General features: G+C 39.9%; 1 protein-coding gene across 3 annotated transcripts in view; it reads right to left on the bottom strand.

Annotated features, from left to right (window-relative positions):
- Positions 1-18,557, bottom strand: part of LOC114650060 (uncharacterized) — a 170,322-nt gene that overhangs the window by 74,628 nt on the left and 77,137 nt on the right. For 2 of the 3 annotated variants that reach the window (XM_051926370.1, XM_051926372.1), the window contains exons 11-15: positions 15,817-15,866; positions 10,617-10,686; positions 6,840-6,965; positions 6,337-6,408; positions 1,890-2,398 (exon numbers count right to left, since the gene is read on the bottom strand). In XM_051926370.1, coding sequence (XP_051782330.1) covers positions 2,292-2,398; positions 6,337-6,408; positions 6,840-6,965; positions 10,617-10,686; positions 15,817-15,866 — 425 coding nt within the window. In that variant the 3' untranslated portion in view covers positions 1,890-2,291. Of the gene's footprint in view, positions 1-1,889; positions 2,399-6,336; positions 6,409-6,839; positions 6,966-10,616; positions 10,687-15,816; positions 15,867-18,557 lie in introns of those variants that run through there. The other variant, XM_051926371.1, reaches the window with a different exon arrangement.

Raw genomic sequence — 18,557 nt, 5'->3', positions numbered from 1 at the left:
AAAGCATAAAAAATTCCTTGTGCTTTCTTTGAAATTTGACAAATGAGACAAATATTCACCTGATAGTATGAAAGGGGGCGGCACGGTGACCCTAAATATCAAAATAAATCTCTATAAATATAAAATGCAACATCTGTCTGTCTGTCTGTCTCTCTGCTTTTCACGAGAGAACTACTTAACGGATTTACATTGGGTTTTTTTCTGTAATTTGCTTGAACATTCCTGTTGATATTGCGACATCTCTCATTGCACTATGTATCATAGTTCGCTGGCAGCAGCAAATTATTTGCACAAATCCAAGAGAGAGTCTGTGAGCCAAGGGAAGGGGCAAGCGGGACCTCAGGAGTAGGCCTTCCTCACTCACAGACCAGCCTCCATTCGAGTCGCTGTACCTCTCACCACGTGTTGGAGTGCACCTTGCCTCCGCTTAGCTAACGATACCGGTTTGTTCAGCAGACATCATCATCTACAGATTGTTAAGGAGTCGTATTTTTGAGAGAGAGAGAGATCAGAGCTACGTGTGTTTTAGAGGGTAGCTGCTGATTGCCAGAGATATCACAGCCACGTGCTTTTCTCCCCACTTGGGGGACGCTCTCCTAACAGAGCTGAACACGATCAGATACAGTGGCAACGGTTGACGTTGGAGTTTACCTACCATCGGCTTGGCCAGACTTACATTTTTTTTAAACTGATTTTTAAAGTTTCTCCTGTTTCACTACCACATGGGCAGAGTCGCGGGGGACAGCTGGTCTACTATAAAAGGGATTCAAAAAAATAAAATCCATTTTTTGGGAGTGTTGTACAGTCCAGACCTTATCTCAATGTAGATGCTATGGAATGACTTTGAGACATCCTAAGAATTTGGATGAGCTGAAGTAGTTCTGTAAGAAACAATGGTCCAGGATTTCTCCTGAAGATGGTGCAGGTCTGGTCTGCAGCTCCCAGAAGCACTTGTTTGATACGAGAGGTTCAACTTGTTATTAACTCCAAGGGTTCACTGACTTTTTCCACAGTCCACTCTTAATGTTTGATAAGTGTGTTCAATAAACACATGAAAGATCAGAACGGTTTGTGTTATTGGTGTAAGCATATTGTGTTTGTCTACACTTGTGACTTACATAAAGATCAGATCACCGTTTATGACCAATTAATGCAGTGTGAGGGATGGCCGGCAGTTTATCCCGGCCAACACCCCCAGGCTGCTAGAGGGAGTCCTCCCTTCAACATGGAGGTGCACCGAATTCCCGCAGGGCATTATGGACAATGGAGTTTGGCTGCACAGCCCTGCTGGATACCGTGGGGGCCGCCAGGGGATGCTGCAGGGAGACACGAATGTTTCTATTATAGCCCGCAAGTGCTACCTCGTCACAGGGATAGAAGAAATTAAGTACTTCCAGGCTGAAGAAAAAAGAAGAGTTTTCATCTGACCCGGAAGTGCTATGGCATCACATGGACTGAAGGACAGAAGCACTTCTGGGTCAAGGACTATTTAAAGGACTGTGGGAAACCCAGCAGATGGAGCCAGAGTTGGGTGGGAGTGTGACAGAGCTGCTGGGTGGAGTGGAGGATTGATTAGTGTTTATTGTTTATTATTGATTTATTATTGTGTATAGTGGAGGTGGAGGTGCTTTGTGAACATTATTGTTATAATAAATTAATTTCTTATACTTTTACCTGGTGTTTGGACGTGTTGTCTTTGGGTTTGGAGGTGCGACAGCGCCCCCTACTGTCACAGCAGTAAACCCGGTCATTCAAAAGGATTCGTGTACTTTTTTTTGCTCCAGCACAACTTTCAAACATGACTTGCTGACTTCTTGGCAGGAGGAAATTGACAATACTTCATTTTTTAGGAGTAGCACATGTGCAGTGAACTCAGCCAAAAACAACCCAAAAGAATCAAATGGGAAAGCTAATGAAGCAAAATCCCCCAAGACAAATACATTCCATGAGTCTTTCAGTGTGCCACTGTGAATGATACAAGTATGTAAATGCGTTGTGTAGAATCTGATGGAGACTGTAGGAGCAAAATGGCATTAGGACAGCAACAGAGGCAAAAATGGCCCTCCACTGGAAAGCAACCACACAGGATGAGGTAAATTACAATGTTTTAGAAGGTGAAAGGCCAACAGAAATGAGACAAAGTAGCAACCAAGAGCCCATTGACAGTGCAAGAGTGCAGATATATGCATAAGGGGATAAGGAAAAGAGGACATGAAGATGGGAGGTACTGATTGGAATTCCATTACACGTACAACTGTGTGTCTACAACTCCGTCTGGAGTAAGGCCACTGTTAAGTGTGCCATTGGTCCATCTTTGTCTTCACTTCTTGCATTGCACACTTTGCTTGACTCAACAGCTTCTGCTGCACCTGCAGGCTTTCCAGTTTTGCTTCAGTCTCTGTTTGGAGATACAGAAGAAATGAGGAACATCTTGTGAAGAGCAGTACATTAGGGAAACTTTAGGGAGAAGAAATAAATCAAACAAAGATTTCATTTGATGTTAGAGTAGCCATTCAAGAAATACTGTAACTTCAAGTTGTGTGAAAATGCTTGTCCAAGTTAAGAGAAAGATTAGTCCTAATTTGGTGCAGAAAAATTGTCATAAGAGTTGAGCAGGTGGCATGGAAAGCAATAGGTGCTCTGTAGGAGATCATAAGACCCACAAAGTAAAAGAGAACAGAGGGTTAAGATGAATGAATGGATATGATATTTATAATTTAAACATTAGGAAAAAAAAGATTACTTCCAATACTTTGTCATATGAGTTGAGTACACAGCATGAAAACAATTCTTAATGATCCCTGGCTGCTCAAGTCCTCTGTCTGCTGTAAGAGTTTTGTGTTACAGTACATCAGTTTCAGTTCTGTAGTTAAGGAAGACATTCATCCATATTATAGAACAATCAAGATGAGAACAGGCCACTCAGCCCTACAAAGCTCACCAGTCCTATCCACTTAATTCTTCTAAAATAACATCAAGTCGAGTTTAAAAGTCCCCAAAATCCACTTGTCTACCACTCTACTTAGTCACTTATTCCAAGTGACTGTGGTTCTTTGTGTGAAGAAAAACTTCCTAATGTTTGTGTGAAATTTACCCTTAACAAGTTTCTGTGTCCACATGTTCTTGATGAACTCAATTTAAAGTCACCGTCTCAATCCACTGGACTAATTCCTGTCATAATTTTAAACACTTCAGTCAGGTCACCTCTTAATCTTCTTTTTCTCAAACTGTAAAGGCTCAGCTCTTTTAATCTTTCCTCAGAACTCATCCCCTGTGGCCCTGAAGTCAGCCCAGTCGCTCTTCTCTGGACCTTTTCTAGTGCTGCTATGTCCTTTTTGTATTCTGGAGACCAAAACTGCACACAGAACTCCAGATGAGGCCTCACCAGTGTGTTATAAAGCCTAGCAGAACCTCCTGGGACGTGTACTGCACACATCAAGGCGCTATATAACATAACATTCTGTTAGCCTTCTTAATGGCTTAGCTGTCTGGCAGTTGATTGTGTCGAGTCCATTACGACTACTAAATCCTTCCCATGATTTATAGTTTTGATTTTTAGACCTCCCATTATGTATTCAGAACTAACATTTTTACTAACATGTAATACCATATATACTCACAGATATGTTCTCTCATGGATAAGTCTGGATTTTATCGTATAATTTCTGGTATTTTATAATGTCAGCCGTATAAGTCGAATGCGGAAAACTCACGCTATTGGTCCAAGAGATTATGATTCACTAACACCCATCTGAGATAGTAATCACGGAGCACACGGCCTTCTTTTTCTATGTCTTGTGCCTACGTGACCACATGGTAATACCCAAACTATTCCGAAGCAACATTTGCACTGATTTGTGTTTTTTGTATCTCACACTTTCATACACCTTTATCGTAACAGCATCCCTTATCTACGATGGAACGTTCGATTGGAAGAAAATATGAAGCTGGTTTTAAATTAAAAGTCATTGAAGTGGCGAAAGAAATCAGTAACTGTGCTGCTGCAACAAAATTCGATGCATCTGAGCAACTGGAGCGAGATTGGAGGAGGCAAGAAGATGTAAAAAATAAAAAAATGTAAATGTTCTGCTTTTTTGAATGCGCGTATAAGTCGGGGGTTTGATTTTATGATCCATTTTTTTGGGTTTCAAGACCCAACTTATATATACGGTACTGACATTAAATTTCATCTGCCACAAATCTGCACAAGCCTGTATGCTGTCCAAGTTCCTCTTTACTGATTCAATGGATTCTAGATGATCTGCCAATCCTCTTAGCTTGGTATCTCTGCAAACTTCACCAGCTTGTTATTTACAGGTGCTGGTCATAAAATTAGAATATCATGACAAAGCTGATTTATTTCAGTAATTCCATTCAAAAAGTGAAACTTGTATATTAGATTCATTCATTACACACAGACTGATGTATTTCAAATGTTAATTTCTTTTAATGTTGATGATTATAACTGACAACTAATGAAAGTCCCAAATTCAGTATCTCGGAAAATTAGAATATTGTGAAAAGGTTCAATATTGAAGACACCTGGTGCCACACTCTAATCAGCTAATTAACTCAAAACACCTGCAAAAGCCTTTAAATGGTCTCTCAGTCCAGTTCTGTAGGCTACACAATCATGGGGAAGACTGCTGACTTGACAGTTGTCCAAAAGACGACCATTGACACCTTGCACAAGGAGGGCAAGACACAAAAGGTCATTGCTAAAGAGGCTGGCTGTTCACAGAGCTCTGTGTCCAAGCACATTAATAGAGAGGCGAAGGGAAGGACAAGATGTGGTAGAAAAAAGTGGACAAGCAATAGGGATAACCGCACCCTGGAGAGGATTGGGAAACAAAACCCATTCAAAAATGTGGGGGAGATTCACAAAGAGTGGACTGCAGCTGGAGTCAGTGCTTCAAGAACCACCACGCACAGACGTATGCAAGACATGAGTTTCAGCTGTCGCATTCCTTGTGTCAAGCCACTCTTGAACAAGAGACAGCGTCAGAATCGTCTTGCCTGGGCTAAAGACAAAAAGGACTGGACTGCTGCTGAGTGGTCCAAAGTTATGTTCTCTGATGAAAGTAAATTTTGCATTTCCTTTGGAAATCAAGGTCCCAGAGTGTGGAGGAAGAGAGGAGAGGCACAGAATCCACATTGCGTGAGGTCCAGTGTAAAGTTTCCACAGTCAGTGATGGTTTGGGGTGCCATGTCATCTGCTGGTGTTGATCCATTGTGTTTTCTGAGGTCCAAGGTCAACGCAGCCGTCTACCAGGAAGTTTTAGAGCACTTCATGCTTCCTGCTGCTGACGAACTTTATGGAGATGCAGATTTCATTTTCCAACAGGACCTGGCACCTGCACACAGTGCCAAAGCTACCAGTACCTGGTTTAAGGACCATGGTATCCCTGTTCTTGATTGGCCAGCAAACTCGCCTGACCTTAACCCCATAGAAAATCTATGGGGTATTGTGAAGAGGAAGATGCAATACGCCAGACCCAACAATTCAGAAGAGCTGAAGGCCACTATCAGAGCAACATGGGCTCTCATAACACCTGAGCAGTGCCACAGACTGATCGACTCCATGCCACGCCGCATTGCTGCAGTAATCCAGGCCAAAGGAGCCCCAACTAAATATTGAGTGCTGTACATGCTCATACTTTTCATGTTCATACCTTTCAGTTGGCCAACATTTCTAAAAATCCTTTTTTTGCATTGGTCTTAATTGATATTCTAATTTTCCGAGATACTGAATTTGGGACTTTTATTAGTTGTCAGTTATAATCATCAACACTAAAAGAAATAAACATTTGAAATACATCAGTGTGTGTGTAATGAATGAATCTAATATATAAGTTTCACTTTTTGAATGGAATTACTGAAATAAATCAACTTTGTCACGATATTCTAATTTTATGACCAGCACCTGTATATTCCCATCCAAATCATTTATATATTAAAAATAGCAGCGGCCCTAACGCTGACCCCCTGAGGGACACCTTTCTTAACATCAGTTAGTTCAGCTAAGGTGCCTCAGACCATAGGTGTGCTGGAGGAGACCATAAAACACACAAAGCACAACAAGGCAGATGGTTAAGATGAATGCATGGATACGATGTTTATAATTAGAACAGTAGAAAACGTTTTTACAAGAACAGGCCATTCACCCCAACAAAGCTCGCCAACCCTATTCACCTAATTCCACTAGGAACAACATCAAGAGGAGTTTTGAAATTCATTGCTTATAAGTGACTTCTACTTTATGTTAAGACATTTGAACATTATTAAATAATATTATTTTAGAATTAGATGGGTAATTAGGAAGAAATCTGACTTTACCTGCTTCATTTTCCAACATGATCTGTGGAAGAAGACCAGAGGCCATTACCACTGCAAAGGCAAATTTATAATCTGAGGAAAGAACAAAATGCAAACGGTTAAGAGTCAAGTACCAATGACTACGCAAAAAGGAGCTAACTTTCAAAATGCTTGAGCGTAAAAAAATCAAGAAGACAATATGCTTCCAGGACATTCCAGAAGCTACACGGAAATGCCAAGAAAGATAGTAGGCAACGTCTGGGAAGTGTTCACTGCAAAGCAAATCTCGTCAATTATTAGATGGTTACTGGTGAAAAGCACTGAATGATCGGAGTTGTATTAAGTAGTGTGGAGCATTATTTAAAAACATTTCAACTGAACAGCTTACAACATGCCTAGCACAGTGATTGTAACTGTACATTTTATTTGCCATAGGCATCCAAAACATTGGAATCTTAGCAACAACGTATATGGAAAATCTTATTTAAAGTACCAAAACAGACTATAAAATCGTCATCACTTACCATTTTCACTGGCACTGTGATTAGTAATCTTCATGGAAACGTTTGTCAGCTCATCTGTGATTTTGGAAAAGATCTTCTCCACACATCCAGTTTTTTTACACAGCTGCCAGAATTCTGATTCTTTTCCTGCACAAAAATGAAAATCTAATTGACAGAGAAAACAACAGTGGCATGAAGTACAGAGAACTTTATTCATTCCTGTGGGGAATTTGGATAGATAGACATACAGTGCATCCGGAAAGTATTCACAGCGCATCTCTTTTTCCACATTTTGTTATGTTACAGCCTTATTCCAAAATGGATTAAATTCATTTTTTTCCTCAGAATTCTACACACAACGACCCATAATGACAATGTGAAAAAAGTTTACTTGAGGTTTTTGCACATTTATTAAAAATAAAAAAATTGAGACACCACATGTACATAAGTATTCACAGCCTTTGCCGTGAAGCTCGAAATTGAGCTCAGGTGCATCCTGTTTCCCCTGATCATCCTTGAGATGTTTCTGCAGCTTCATTGGAGTCCACCTGTGGTAAATTCAGCTGATTGGACATGATTTGGAAAGGCACACACCTGTCTATATAAGGTCCCACAGTTGACAGTTCATGTGAGAGCACAAACCAAGCATGAAGTCGAAGGAATTGTCTGTAGACCTCCGAGACAGGATTGTCTCAAGGCACAAATCTGGGGAAGGTTACAGAAAAATTTCTGCTGCTTTGAAGGTCCCAATGAGCACAGTGGCTTCCATCATCCATAAGTGGAAGAAGTTCGAAACCACCAGGACTCTTCCTAAAGCTGGCCGACCATCTAAACTGAGCGATCGGGGGAGAAGGGCCTTAGTCAGGGAGGTGACCAAGAACCCAATGGTCACTCTGTCAGAGCTCCAGAGGTTCTCTGTGAAGAGAGGAGAACCTTCCAGAAGGACAACCATCTCTGCAGCAATCCACCAGTCAGGCCTGTATGGTAGAGTGGCCAGACGGAAGCCACTCCTTAGTAAAAGGCACATGGCAGCCCGCCTCGAGTTTGCCAAAAGGCACCTGAAGGACTCTCAGACCATGAGAAAGAAAATTCTCTGGTCTGATGAGACAAAGATTGAACTCTTTGATGTGAATGCCAGGCGTCATGTTTGGAGGAAACCAGGCACCGCTCATCACCAGGCCAATACCATCCCTACAGTGAACCATGGTGGTGGCAGCATCATGCTGTGAGGATGTTTTTCAGTGGCAGGGACTAGGAGACTAGTCAGGATAAAGGGAAAGATGACTGCAGCAATGTACAGAGACATCCTGGATGAAAACCTGCTCCAGAGCGCTCTTGACCTCAGACTGGGGCGACGGTTCATCTTTCAGCAGGACAACGACCCTAAGCGCACAGCCAAGATATCAAAGGAGTAGCTTCAGGACAACTCTGTGAATGTCCTTGAGTGGCCCAGCTAGAGCCCAGACTTGAATCTGATTGAACATCTCTGGAGAGATCTTAAAATGGCTGTGCACCGACGCTTCCCATCCAACCTGATGGAGCTTGAGAGGTGCTGCAAAGAGGAATGGGAGAAACTGGCCAAGGATAGGCGTGCCAAGCTTGTGGCATCATATTCAAAAAGACTTGAGGCTGTAATTGCTGCCAAAGGTGCATCGACAAAGTATTGAGCAAAGGCTGTGAATACTTATGTACATGGGATTTCTCAGGTTTTTTATTTTTAATAAATTTGCAAAAACCTCAAGTAAACCTTTTGTCATTATGGGGTGTTGTGTGTAGAATTCTGAGGAAAAAAATTAATTTAATCCATTTTGGAATAAGGCTGTGACATAACAAAACGTGGAAAAAGTGATGCGCTGTGAATACTTTCCAGAGGCACTTTAGATAGATAGATAGATAGATAGATAGATAGATAGATAGATAGATAGATAGATAGATAGATAGATAGATAGATAGATAGATAGACAGACAGACAGACAGACAGACAGACAGACAGACAGACAGACAGATAGATAGATAGATAGATAGATAGATAGATAGATAGATAGATAGAACTTTATTTGTCCTCAGGGGGACCCATTGCAGTTTGCATATTGGACAAAGACTGGATTGGAGGATGCAATTATCTGTCTGCTCCTCAAGATTTTTCTTCCCATCTGGACAAAGCTGGCAGCACTGTGAGGATTTTGTTTTTTGATTTCTCCATCCCCTTCAATACCATCCAGCCATTCCTGTTAAGGGGTAAACTCAAAGATATGCAGGTGGATAAGCCTGCAGGCAGACCACAGTTTGTGAGACTCAAGGACTGTGTGAGCAACACTGGAGCATCACAAGGAACAGGCCTGTCTGCTTTTCGCTTCACTCTGTACACCTCTGACTAGAAATATAGCAGCAGGTCATGTCACTTGCAGAAATTTCTCAGATGATTCTGCACTTATGGGGTGTATTAGTAAGGGGAGTGAGACAGAGGAAAAGAGTCCGGGGGAGAACTTTGTATCTTGGTGCAAAGAGAATTGTCTGCACCTTAACATCAGCAAAACCAAGGAACGGCTTATTGACTTTCACCGCACCAAAAGAGCCTCTATGTTCGGTAACTATTCAGGGAGAGGATGTAGAGGTGGTCCACTCCTATATATACTTGGGGATCCACATGATTGACAAGTTGGACTGGTCTCAGAACACAGAGGAACCATAGGAGAAAGGGCAGGGCAGACTCTTCTTCCTTACAAGACTGCGTTCTTTTAATGTGGGAAGTGACATCCTTCACATCTTCTACAATTCTGTGATGGCCAGTAAGATTTTTCAATACTTTGGTGTGCTGTGCTGGTAACCTCACTTCAGGAGAGGATCACTGAACCAACAAGCTAATTAAAAGGACAGGCTCTGTTATCAGACACACTCTGGATCTCCTAGAGATTGTAGGGAAGGAGAGAATTAAAACAAAAGTGAGTGCCATTATGAACAACGCTGCATATCCTCTCCCTGTGACACAACAACACTGAGGACTTTCAGCCAACAAATTATTCAGCAGACGTGTGTCAAGAAACAAGACTGGGGGTCCTTAATATGAACACTCATAAGCCTGTATAATGCCACAACGGGTGCGACTGCCAAGCTAAATGTTTTTGTATGTTTCTTTCTAAATTTTTCTTCCCTTTAGCCACTCTGGTGTGTGTTCAGACCATAGAGTATGTGTATATATATTTATCTACCTCTTTATGTATTTATTTATTTATATAAAAAGCTACTGTAAAAAGCCAAATTGCCCCCTGGGGACAAATAAAGTTCTGTCTATCTATTATACAGTGTCTTTCATATTTATCTGTTGTATCTATCTAAATTCTTATCTATTGAAATCTCTCACATAGATATTCTAATTGTTTTATATGATGACATGATACCAGTAATAACATTTTCAGTTTAAAACTGCACAATATGTAAGAAATTATACACATTCATCATCAAATTCCTTAACATACATTATAAGTGTGCCACTGTGCCAATGTATAAATGACCTGATTAGATTCAGTCACACTGAGTTTAGGACGCCATTAACTTCACATTGTTTTCTATTTTTCCTGCATTACCACCCAGTAATACCCAAATGGATTATTAATTTTGTGTGATGAACAGCATTGTGGACCATACACACAACGTTGTGTCATGATGTGGAACTTTCTTAAAACTTTCAAGTCAAAAATGGTATTTTTTGATTTTTGAAGTGTAGTGTCTTGCTTTATTGTTTATAAAATAATTAACAAAAAGACTAATAAAAAAGTAAGAAGGATTCAACTTGTTTACCTGATGAGAACTGGGGCATTGACAACATTGGGTCCAAGGTACTTTCAGATTGGGCTTCATTTTCATCCATCTCATGGTTCATAAAAAGAAAAATCCAAAGGATTGATTATTCATAAAACCCTTAAGAATTGCAATGCAGGAGCAATGGGAATGGCTGAGAGTGTGAACAAGCATGCTGATGAAAAGCAAGACGTAATGAAGATCCACGGTGGATGGAGACTATGTAGGCCACACACTGCTTTCTGAGGAGTAGAAAAGAGTTATTCAGGTAACAATGTGTAGGCCACGACTAATCTGAGAAAGCAATGTGGAGTGTGGGGGGCTCCCACTGAATGGCTCATAAAGGTGTAGATACAAAGAAATGCCATAACCACTCTATTCTTCAGATTTTGGGGGTATTACATAAAGAAAGCTTAGGAAACTTGAACTTGAAATACTTTCATCTTACAATTGAGCTCACAAACACAAACTTTTTCTCGTTAATTCAAGACGGCATTAGGAAAGCCAAGATGATGCACACACACAACAGTCTCAAAAAAAGATTGTTGAGAACATCTATAATAGCTGAAAAGGCACAGAGAAGAGTGCAACATCTATAGATTGTGTACCTGCGACTTTACATTGAAGCCGATGGAATGCATGCTGACAGCTTGGAAAAGTTTAGAGTTTCATTTAATTGCAGTAAAATAAAACATCTAATGGAGATAGTGGTGGTCTTTTCAGTAGCTCAGCAAGAAATAAAGGTTGATATGTACTAATAGGAAATGCATCTGATTTAAGAAAGCAAAACAGGCTGTGTGCAATCTATAACAGACTGATTACATTAGAACATTAGAACAATCTGAATGAGAACAGGCCATTCAGCCCTGCAAAGCTCACCAGTCCTATCCATTATTATTATTATTATCATCCAATTAATTCCTCCAAAATAAAATCAAGTCGAGTTTTGAAAGTCCCTAAAGCCTTACTGCCTACCACATTACTTGGTCTCTTATTCCAGGTGTCTGTGGTTTTCTATGTAAAGAAAAACCTCCTAATGTTTGTGTGAAATTTCCCCTTAACAAGTTTCCGTGTCCCCGTGTTCTTGATGAACTCATTTTAAAGTCACCGTCTGAATCCACTGGACTAATTCCCTTCATAATTTTAAATACCTCGATCAGGTCTCGTCTGAATCTTCTTTTGCTTAAACTATAAAGGCTCAGCACTTTTAATCTTTCCTCATAATTGATTCCCTGTAGCCCTGGAATCAGCCTAGTCGCTCTTCTCTGGACTTTTTCTAGATAGATAGATAGATAGATAGATAGATAGATAGATAGATAGATAGATAGATAGATAGATAGATAGATAGATAGATAGATAGATAGATAGATAGATAGATAGATAGATAGATAGATAGATAGATAGATAGATAGATAGATAGATAGATAGATAGATAGATAGATAGATAGAAAATATTAAATTAAAGAGTGATAAAAATGCAGGTATAACGGACAATAACTTTGAATAATGTTAACGTTTACCCCCCGATAGAATTGAAGAGTCGCATAGTGTGGGGAAGGAACGATCTCCTCAGTATTGTCAGTGGAGCAGGACGGTGACAGCAGTCTGTTGCTGAAGCTGCTCCTTTGTCTGGAGATGATACTGTTTAGTGGATGCAGTGGATCCTCCATGATTGATAGGAGCCTGCTGAGCGCCCGTCGCTCTGCCACAGATGTCAAACTGTCCACCTCCGTACCTATAATAGAGCCTGCCTTTCTCATCAGTTTGTCCAGGCGTGAGGCGTCCCTCTTCTTAATGCTGACTCCACAACCGTCTGATAGAACATCTGCAGCATCTTATTGCAGATGTTGAAGGACGCCAGCCTTCTAAGGAAATATAGTTCTAGTGCTGCTATGTCCTTTTTGTAGCCTGGAGACCAAAACTTCACACAGGACTCCAGATGAGGCCTCAGCAGTGAGTTATAAAGCTTGAGCAGAACCTCCTGTGACTTGTACTCCACACATCAAGATGCTATATAACCTGACATTCTGTTAGCCTTCTTAATGGCTTCTGAATTTCGTCTGACAGTTTCACGTGTCTGTGGTTCTCTGTGTGAAGGAAACCTTCCTGATGTTTGATGCAAAATTAACCTTAACAAGTTTAAATCTCACACAAATGTTAGAATGTTTTCTTTCATGCCTAAGTACATTACGATTCTGAATTTCTGCACTGCATAACAGTTATTATTAGTTATCATTATTATGTATTATTCATTTTAATTATTAGTTAATTAGTTCATTATTAATTATTAGTTATTATTATTATTATGTATTATTAGTTATAAAGTTTCCTTCAAATTGCCAGGTTTGATTGTAAATATACTAGTTTAACATTGTCACACTTCAAACATACTGTGAGTGTCGTAAGGCGCACTTCACAGCAAGTGACAATTATACACAAATGCCAGCTTCTGCCAGAGGTGTTAAAGGTCCCACTTTGAATGTCACTCCTGCAAAGTATGAGTGGTGGCACCGCACAACTGGCCATACACGTCAATGTCACTTAACAGCACTTACCTGTGCAACATTCTGTCTGACATCCCTCATCCATTGGATTTTCGGGGGACACGCACTCCAAGGATAATTCTACAGGGTCGTCAAAAGCAAACAGACTTTTTATGCTTTGAATGTAAGCCACAAACATCAAGTCATCTTTACAAATAGTGTGCCAGACCACACCAGTTTTTAAAGTGTTTCTGTTTTACTGCCTAATCCTCAGTCACTAAACATTTTGTGTTTTTAATAAATCGCTATTGAAAAGACAGCAATATGGAGTATTATAAGAAAAATAAACAGGGAAAATGGAATGAAATGGAACTGAAGTATACAACTGAATCTATTTAGTACATGTTACTCTTTATTGTAAAATATAAATATTGTCAATAAACAATTTAGAAAATGTACACATCATTATTATTTCATGGTTACAGCGACCAAAGACTACAACATTCAGGACTGGAGCCAAATGTTGAGTGAGAGGGACTACAGTGTCCAGTAGGAGGGGTTTACGGCCTGTTAACATCTGATTGGTCATGACATAAAGTGAATTGCAAAATATACAAAATATAGAATGTGGTTTAACTGCTGTCAAGGTAAAATTTTAAAATGTAAATGAATTTGCAGCTGAAGCCGTAAAGAACGTCTCTTCGTTTCAGAATAGATGAATTTGCGAATTCACCAGTGCTTTACAATGGGGGATTTTGAAATTTTAACATTGTGTACTGTGCAATCTGTTTGAGATATCTTAATGAACATTTAACTGTCTCAACAAACTTCTTTGAAGAATAAGCGTGCCACATCTCAACAAAATTGGTCCACAGGGGGCAGTATTGTTTCATTTGGACAGACAGACATGGACTATCACAATAGGTGCTTCACACATTATATGCTAATGCACCTAAAAATGACAGTGGTCTTTTTTCTAATCATTATTTGTGGTGATTGTTTAAAAGCTTTAAAAAGGATAAGACCACACCACAGATCATCTCAAATGGTATCAAAGTGCAGTATTTTTGATGCACATTACATTACTATGAACATCTGTGTGTTACGTAGTGCTAGATGTTCCCTAACTTAGAAATGATATTTCTATAATTAACAATTTTAACTTTATGGAATGTATCTTTGTAACCTATTTTAATTACTATAATATAATTATGAAATATAAATACGAGGGACATTCAAAAAGTTTCTGCACTTTTTTTTAACTCTGTTTAGTAAGAATTTCAAAAAACAAATGATATCACTTTTCTACATAGTCCCCTTCGTTTGCGATGCAATTTCCCAGCGTCATACCAACTTTTTAATGCACAATTATTACTCCTCCCGTTTCCATTGAAAATATAAAAGTTTGAGAATAATATAATTAAAAAAAACACAACTTGACAGATTCATTTTTATTTTGTGGTGTAGTAAGTTTTTACATGCAGAATTTTTGACAACGAAAAAATGAATACTTCCAGATTTGGCAACTAGACGGTGGATTACCATGACAACCCCAACTAGAAAATAAAAAGGGCCTTGAAGAATCTTTCGAAAGAAGGTTTAGTCTTGACAAGATCATTCTGTGAGCAAAAGCAGGCTCCACTGAGCACAAAAGCAAAATGGAATTGCTTAAAAACCAAAGGCAATCCAAAGTAACCAAGTTCTCAATACAGTATGCAACACAAAGACAAAAGATGGAGAAAATGGTTCCAAAAAACAGAAATATTCAAAGGCACAGCAACACACAATCAATTCATCACTCCCAGAGTACATTTACAATGAACCACCATGAACTGTGGGAGACCCTCTGGATTTATATGGCAGAAGGCAGTTCCTGGTGGTGACTGGCAGGTGGCCATCCACAAAACACATGGGACACAACTAAGGCATTGATACACAGACACAATGAAAAACAAAGAATACAAATAAATTTAAGCAATACTGACATATATAAAATAATCAAAAATGAACAAAAATAACATATAACAAAGATTTGAACCACAGCCAGAGGTGGAACCATGGATGAAATATGACAGATTATCTAGAGCATTTTTAAGAAGATGCCATGCTAGTGATGGATTAAACCAAAATCCAGTGGGATGAATAATGAATGTCCAGTGACAATGACAGGTCAATATGGGAGAAAAGAAATCTTTTCCTTCTTGAAGAAGCAAAAGTAAAAGTTAAAGTTAGAGTTAGGGTTAGGGTTAGGCGAATGTGTCAGAAATGAGAATGTTGAGTTGAATGTGTGGAGTTACAGAAAAGGACAGAATAAGAAATGAGACAATCAGAGGTGCAACAAAAGAAATTACAGGAAAGTAGGATGAAGTAGTATGGACATGTGATGAGGAGAGACAAGGAATTTGTGGGCAAAAGAGTGATGGGAATGGAAGTACAGGCGGAAGAGAAAGCAAAGGAGGCCAAAGCAGAGGTGGATGGATACAGTAAATGAAGATCTGAAGAAAAAGGGTCTGACTGGGGAGAAGGTGCAGGACTGAGCTGACTGGGGAAAAGGTTGATCAGACACATTGACCTCACATAGTAGTAAGAAGAGATGAAGGGGAAGAAGTAGCCATTATGGTTCTTCAAACATTGAACTTGTCCACTTCCAGTGTACGGTCAAATATATATATCAATCACAATGATAAATAAAAAAAAATGAAAATTAAAATACTTACCAAACTCACATGGGTGTGATGGTTATGTACTCCAAAATAATCATCATTTTCTACAAAAATGACACAACACCACATTTTATTTTGCATCATTACATTATATGATTAAATGCTACATGCAGTATATCTGGCCTTATGCATATATTAAAGAAAAATAGTACAAAATGTCTGTGTGCACATTAATGACATTTAATAAACTGAAAGTCAGCCTGCCATTAAGAAAAGCCCACTGGCAGAAGCCCCAGCATGCTAAGCTATACAGTTTAATGGTATGTTTAAATGTGCAAACAGTGGGCTAAGGGGGAAAATACGCTGTGACACCAAACACAACCCTTCAGCCAGCTAGCTGGATAGATTTATTTAAACAGAAATAACTAAAAGAAACTAACGTTTTACTTAAAGCCCTCTCCAAGCAACCATACATGGACATTGTCGAGTACTCTTTTTCAAAATAAAGTGAATTTTGCAAATATATAATGAAAGGCTGACACTTTTTTATTATCATCATCATCATGTGTTTGGCTAATGCATACATCCAAACTGAGTTACTGTACATGATATGTTAAAACTGCTAACAGACGTTCTTTACATTTGCAGCACAAACACATCCATTGGCTTGGCTCAGTCATCACACCACAAATCCTAGTTTGGGTCGAAATAATCCTCTAAACCAGGGGCGTCGAACTCCAGCCCTGGAGGGCCGCAGTGGCAACAGGTTTTCATTCTAACCCTTTTCGTAATAAATGACCAGTTTTCACTGCTAATTAACTTCTTTTGTTTACTCCTGTTTTTAAGGCTTCAGTCCCCTAAATTGATTCTTTTCTTCATTAAATGACAGCCAAACAGGTATGAGACATGAAACGAGCCAACAGATGCCCAATTAAACTGGGGATTCAAACTCCAACCATTTTCACTCCAACCAGTTTCTTAATGAGATGCTGATCCTTGCTGTTAATTAAACCCGTCATTTAATTCCATGGCGTGTTGCTGCTTTCATTCTGCCACAGCAGACATCTCCAAAACTGTTGATTTTCTGTTTTACTGAGACTTTCACCTTTCTTTATTTTCAGCTATTGTGTGATGGGCAGAGGTTAGCTAGTCATGTGGTGGCTTCTTTTGTGTCTCATTATTGTTTGGCTGCTAATTAAGGAAAAAGAAACAACTAAGGGGTCTGAGTGAAGTTAATTAAAACAAAGGCAAAAGAAGTTAATTAGCAGCAAAAACTGATTAGTAACTAAGGAGATGGTTAGAATGAAAACCTGCACCCACTGCGGCCCTCCCGGACCAGAGTTCGACACCCCTGCTCTAAACCATCGTATTCCTTGGTCATGGAAGCCAACTGTAGTGCTACCAACAAAGCAGGAATTCTTCAGGGAAGAAAGATCTTATCAGTATTAGAAGCTTGACGACACATCATTTTAGCTCTGCAAACTCTTGTTAGATCTATTGGTGAGCCCACCAAGGCTGTTGTTTTGTTTTGTGTTGTCTATTATTAAAAAAAAAAACTTTTTTTCCTGTGACAAGACGTGATCTTTTGAAGAGAGACAGAGAGACACTTTCATGTCCCACAAGACGGGCAGGTCACGTCATACTTACAACCTTTGGAAGCAAGTCCCGTGATACACATGCAGAGCATGTTAGAGATAATGAAAGTAGGAAAATTCGAAAGTCTCAAAAAAATGAGAGTAAACATCACATTAGCGCAAACAAAACAGAAAATATTACTCGTGAAATAACGGAACAGTGAAAAGAGACTGAATAGTGTTTGAGGATGTCTGGGGGAGAAGAGAGACAAGGCAGTGACTTTAAAACGTTCAAAGCGCCGCACGAAAAGGAGATCATACCACACAGGAGCAGCAGCGATCCAGCAGCTGATCGAGCAAAGAGGAGGTAAAAAAAAAAGGAATTTGTTTCCCATTGTATCACCGTTTAAGAGGGGTTTTGGAGAGAGCAGCCGCATCTCTTTGGGGTGCGTTCAGCCCCCTACTCACAATGGCGCGTAGTGCTTGGGGGGAGGGTTTGGCAAGCGAAGCCAAACTTTTTGGCAAAGTTTGTGATTATGATAAAGTTATAGTTTAGCTCCTGACCTTGGATGATAAGTTCAGAATGAAAATGTGCTCACTAATTCTTCTTCTTATTCTTCTTTTGGCTGCTCCCGTTAGGGGTTGCCACAGGCGGATCATCTTCTTCCATATCTTTCTTTCCTCTGCGTCTTGCTCTGTTATGCATGTCCTCTCTCACCACATCCATAAACCTTCTCTTAGGCCTTCCTCTTTTCCTCTTCCCTGGCAGCTCTATCCTTAGCATCCTTCTCCCAATATACTCTGCACATGTCTAAACCAACGCAATCTTGCATCTCTGACTTTGTCTCCCAACCGTCCAACTTGAGCTGACCCTCTAATGTCCTCATTTCTAATCCTTTCCATCCTCATCACACCCAATGCAAATCTTATCATCTTTAACTCTGCCACCTCCAGCTCTGCCTCCTGCTTTCTGGTCAGTGCCACCATCTCCAGCCCATATAACATAGCTGGTCTCACTACCGTCCTGTAGACCTTCCCTTTCACTCTTGCTGATACCCGTCTGTCACAAATCACTCCTGACACTCTTCACCCATTGCACCCTGCCTGCACTCTCTTCTTCACCTCTCTTCCACAATCCCCGTTACTCTGTACTGTTGATCCCAAGTAGTTAAACTCATCCACCTTCACCAACTCTACTCCCTGCATTCTCACCATTCCACT

The sequence above is a fragment of the Erpetoichthys calabaricus genome, chromosome 4 (assembly GCF_900747795.2).
Source record: "Erpetoichthys calabaricus chromosome 4, fErpCal1.3, whole genome shotgun sequence".
Classification (NCBI taxonomy): Eukaryota; Metazoa; Chordata; class Cladistia; order Polypteriformes; family Polypteridae; genus Erpetoichthys; species Erpetoichthys calabaricus.
This window is presented reverse-complemented; position numbering and strand designations above follow the sequence as displayed.